Raw genomic sequence first — 5,385 nt, 5'->3', positions numbered from 1 at the left:
CGGGAATAGATTAAAAGTTTGTCTACAGTTTAAAAGACAAATGGAGTCTGTGGGAGAAAGTATGCTGACGTTTTAGAGGTTCAAAGAAGTAAGAAGATTTTAAAAGTTTGAAGACGTTTTCAATGCATTCCTATGGGAAAAAATTTGCAGAAAAAGTTAAATATTTTAAAAAGTATAAATAGTATAAAAGAGAAAAGTCATAGCACCCTTGTCCTGAAAAAGCCACACGTTTTGATATATGAATGGTTGAAATAGCACAAAGTATGAAGGAGTAGAAGATGTCTGAAAAAGGGTGAAAGTAGTAAGAATAATAATAATAATAATAATAATAAGTATAAAGAAAATGGCCGAACTGAATAACAATAGTGTGAATGCTTCCAGCATTCACACTAATAATAATAAGTATAAAGAAAATGGCCGAACTGAATAACAATAGTGTGAATGCTTCCAGCATTCACACTAACTAGAAACAGCATTTCCTAACGGAACATGCGTGTGAATGCTGAAACCCAATGCTGAACCATGCTGAATTAGCAAAATAAATTGACAAAGACATGCGGAATGGCATACAAGAAACATGTCCATGGAAGGAATTGAACCCACAACTCCATGAGTGGTAACCTAACACACTAACCATACAGCCACAGGGAACCTGAGTTACAATGAGCTTTATACTATGAGGAATCAAAGACTGTCCAATGACAGCTGAATAATTGGAATCAAAACTCAAGCAATGATGTGAAATGCCTGAGGCAGGAATCGAACCTATGACCTTATGATCATAAAGCCTTCACTCTGCCACTCGGCTACAGAGAGCACACTGCTTTCAAGACTGTTGTCATTCATTGTAATGTGATGATGTGCTGCAAACTGGTATGAGTAATCAAGCAGATAACAAACACCTGTAACCAATTGAAGGCGGTGGAGGAGAGCAGAATTCAACATAACATAACAAGAGTTCTTCCCTTGGATTCAAACCAGTGACCTTGGGGTTGGCAAACGGCCACCCTAACCCCTACACTACAGTGGTGTTGTGCAAAAGAGGTTGAGACTTTGATGAATGTGAGATTTTTCAATGATGCTTAAAAAAAAAGTAAGGAAAGTGCAGAAATTAGCCACACCAAGCAAGAAGAGGACTTTTTTGTGACCTGTGACTATTTTTTGGTGAATTAAAATGAATTAAAAAGCACTTAACAGCAAGTTACAAAGTTGAGCTCCTTCTCCTGCTGCAGAGCAGAGAGCTCCCTGGCTGCATTTAAAAAATATTTTAAATTATTATCTAAGAATGGAAGAATGAAGAATGGAATGCAGGGGTCGACAATATAAATGGCCCGGTGGCCCGGACGTACTTTCAAAACCGCCAGGGCCACCAGAACACTCTAAGCACTGGCCCGGTGGGGCCAGTGAAAAATATGCCTTGAAAAAAAATTTTTGGTTAATAAAAACAACAAAAAATTCACATGGTGTTGTCTTTTGCAATGATATCTGTGAAACTGTCTCGGTTATTACCGCGAACACGAGTGTGTGTGTGTGTGTGACTCCGTCGATCAAAGACAGCCAGCTGTCCCTGGGACGTAAACACACCACCTGCACAGCTCGCACTTTCCCGTGTACAGGTACCGCTCCGCTCGCAAACTGCTGCAGACTGTTGACAGGGAGTTTCTCACTGTTCCCGACATCAATCATGTTTCTAAAACCGCCAGCACCCGGCCAAACGCCGGGCAAAAAACAAAAAGAAAAGAAGAGAAAGACACCGGAGGAGTTGAAAGAGAGTGAGAGGGATTATGAACAAAAGAAAAGGGCAAGACAGTTCCAGCCTCAGTGGCGCGACCGCTGGAATTGGCTTGGATATGATGAGGAAAAAAATGAAGTCTATTGTGAACTATGCCGGTCAATGCCCACGTATGCAGACAAGTAAGTTACAGAAAAGTTGTATGAACAATTAGCTATTATTTTTTATTAGCCTATTATTAACTCATGAGTGCCGCAAAACAATAACAGAAGCCCCGTGACGTTCACAGCCTCTTGCCGCGCTATGTGATGGGCTCTCGGCCGAAGCAGGTCAGAAACACCGGCCCCACCGGTAGTCGTCTGAAAGTAGGCTAGCCTCTAACTTCATGAACTCAGCTCAAACAGAACCGGTGCTTCAGCACAGTGACGCTTTGATAAACACCGGATCCGCGCTGGTATCCTCCTGTATTTCATCCAGCCGCTATCGGAGCTTCATTTAAAAACAACAACAACAACAACAACAACAAAAACCACTCGTTGCGATGAAGCGGAGAACAGCGGAGTTTCCTCTGCTGCGGCTGACATGTGGTCAAGACGCTACTGTACAGACCTGTCACAGTCACAGGTGCATTTCATTTTCATAGGACTTCAACCTCAGAGCTCTCTGTCCTCAGACTGTCCTGACGTGTCCCCTGTACATCACACAGGGACAACATGCTTGGTTACTGAGTTTTATTGTTTTCATAGGTAGGCTACAGTTAAATACAGTTTATCACCATAGTGGCAGGAAAGATCATTTCATCTATAGCTATGTATCAAATATTGTGTTGGTCAAGAACATTTAAAAAATTAAAATTAACACAGTGTTGCTGAATGAATGAATGAATGAATGAATGTAGCCTATTTCGAATATAATAAAAATAAAAACAAAAAGCTGAATACAAACAAAGAACAGTGTCCTAAAAGGAGTAGGTAGAATAAAAAACTAATACCCTACCCCTTTATTACTTATCTTGATATCCCAATTTATTTATAACAGCTTGCAAAAAGCGAGTTATGATAAAACTTCCTGATCGTGAGTTGTCATGAGTTTTTGATCGTCATCTATTTCAGTTCTGTTGGTCGTAGAGTTCCAAATTCACACATATGGTGTGTTAGTGTCTATTTTCATAATTTAAATTTACAAAAAAGAAAGAAAAAAAAGAGGAAAATTATGTTTGTGGCACTCAACGAGTTAATAACTTGGAATTATTATGATACAGCATAGACTCTATGTAAAATAATATTATTTTAATATTCTAATGATAACTTGCTTTACAGAAAATATAGTAGCTAGTTTTTATTTATGATGTATGTAGGCAGGAGATGTGAGTCGTGAGTTCGTTTTTTTCTTGTTTATTTGAGGAGTTCTCCACTCTACAAGGGCCAAGTGGTAGAAAGGAATACTGGGTTTGACCCTCATGAAAAGAGCACTTCACATCAGGTTTGCCTGAAAAGGAAGAAGTCCGAGAGTGAACCACCTGCTGTGTTAGCTGGTGTACATGTTAACTATGAGATGGATGGAGTGTTCAAGAAGAAAATGGAAAACATGTTCCACACAGCGTATTATGTGGTAAAGAAAGAGAAGCCATTTACGGATTTCCCAGACTTGGTGCAGCTCAACACCAGGACTGGCTCAAGCATGCCAGACTGCTACATGTCAGATAAGGCATGTGCAAGGTGAGAACTACAACTAAATTCCTAACATATTTACCCATTTCAAATTCTTCACTATTACTAAAAGGCACTTATTTCCCTCCAGATTCACAATTGACATATACAATGTGGAGAGGGAGCAACTCCTGTCCGACATCAAGAATGCACGCTTCATCAGCGTGATGATTGATGGGGCAACCGATTGTGGGACCCTGGAAAATGAAATTGTTTACGTCAAATTCTTCAGTAAGGAGAGGGGAGTGGTCCAGTCCTTCCTGGGGATTGAGGATGTGAAGCATGCACATGCAGCTGGTGTGCTTTCTGCGGTACAGTCAGGTAAGCCAATAAAAATAGGTTATTTAGTAAAGTGATCATGTTAAGCTGTTCCTGGCCAATGAATAATTGCATTTTTTCCTTAAGTGTTTGAGAAAGCAGGCCTGGAAAAGTGGAAGGAGAAGGTGGTCTTCTTTTGTGCTGATGGTGCAGCCGTCAATATGGGGAAGAAGACCGGTGTGGCTGCAAAGCTCAAGGAAGAGATTGGACACCTGCTTTCCATCCACTGTGTGGCCCACAGGCTGGAGCTGGGGATGCTAGATGCCGTTAAAGCACAGCCAGGGATTAAAAAGCTGCAGGACGTACTGCATTATTTGTATTTGCAGTACCACTACTCCCCCAAGGCACTCAGGGAACTGAGGGTGCTAGCAGATGTACTGGAGGACAAGGTCCTCAAGCCTACAAACCTGAAGGGGGCCAGGTGGTTGCCCTACATCTACAAGGCAACACAGGTAGTTGTTCAATTGACACTTCCGCAAATTTTATGTAATTCAGAACAATTTAAGAAGGTATGAAATAAAAAATGCCATGTTGTATTTCTCCTCCAGATCCTGTGTAATGGATATGCTGTGTTTGTGGCACACTTTGAGGATCAGGTCAGCCCAGAGCGGACACCTCAACCATCACCTGCGGTAGTGGGAAGAGCAAAAAACATTCTCCAATACCTCAAAAGCTATGAGAATGTCCAGTTCATGCACTTCCTGCTAGATATGCTGGAGTTTCTGAAGACACTGAGCCTCCAGTTTCAGCAGGATAATCTGACACCAGGTAAATACTGTGCATTTTATTTTTCTATTTATGCTGAATGTGGTCTTACAGGGTAAATGACAATCTGTATGTTCTTCTAGGGGAGGCAGTGCAGTACACTGAGGCCTGCATCAATGGCCTTACAGAGCTGTCTTTGGAGCCAGGAGAGCAACACAGGAGAATGCTGGCTGCTGCAAAGACTGCCTTCAGGGGGGTGGAGCTCACCAAGGTCTCAACAGACAACACACTTGCTCCTGAGAGGAAGACAATTACAGGTTAATAAATAATGACAACCCTTGACAATTTTTAAAGCCACCTTTGACAACACTTGAAACATGGATGCTGACATTGCAAATTGTATTTTCAGAAATTGTCACCAAACATATTGAGAGCCGTCTGGGGGACCTGCTGACTGCTGACAATATTGTGGGAAAATTCTCTGCCCTGGACCACCACACGTGGCCAAAACCTGGCAGCACTAATGACTCCAAGGAAGCCTTTGTCCTCCATGGACGAGCAGAAATGGAGGCCCTGTGCCACCATTATGACAGCATCCTTGTGCGTGAGGGGACCACAACCAGTGAGGTATAAGGACCCTAATAGAAACAAGCCATAGTGATTTCTTGGGTTTTACAGTAATCCTCTTAATTTACTGTAGTGAACTGTACTTTCCCGTGCTTTTTTCAACAAAGTGTTCAATCAATCAGGTACTGGGAGAGTACAGATTGTACAAAATTTGGGCAAGAAGCCGCACCGGGACCCTCAGAGAGACACTCCTGTTAATGCTCCAGAGAGGTATGTAGGGCTAATTTTTTTCTCATATTTCTCTTTACTAAGTTTACTCCCTGCTTTGCCATTAACAGGTATTCTTATTTTACA

At 41.7% G+C, this 5,385-nt stretch overlaps 1 protein-coding gene across 1 annotated transcript; it reads left to right on the top strand.

The window, feature by feature from the left end:
* Positions 1–3,286: 3,286 nt before the first annotated feature.
* On the top strand, positions 3,287–5,097 carry LOC146960604 (zinc finger protein 862-like). The gene is made up of 6 exons (XM_085772237.1): positions 3,287–3,450; positions 3,533–3,762; positions 3,847–4,211; positions 4,308–4,527; positions 4,608–4,781; positions 4,874–5,097. The coding sequence occupies exons 1-6, from the start codon at positions 3,287–3,289 to the stop codon at positions 5,095–5,097; spliced, it is 1,377 nt and encodes a 458-aa protein (XP_085628363.1).
* Positions 5,098–5,385: the final 288 nt, after the last annotated feature.

The sequence above is a fragment of the Trachurus japonicus genome, unplaced genomic scaffold, assembly GCF_045865225.1.
Source record: "Trachurus japonicus isolate A0001 unplaced genomic scaffold, Traja_1.0 AP030184.1".
NCBI classification, from domain to species: domain Eukaryota; kingdom Metazoa; phylum Chordata; class Actinopteri; order Carangiformes; family Carangidae; genus Trachurus; species Trachurus japonicus.
The sequence above is the reverse complement of the archived record's forward strand: the minus strand, read 5'-3'. Positions and strand labels throughout refer to the sequence as shown.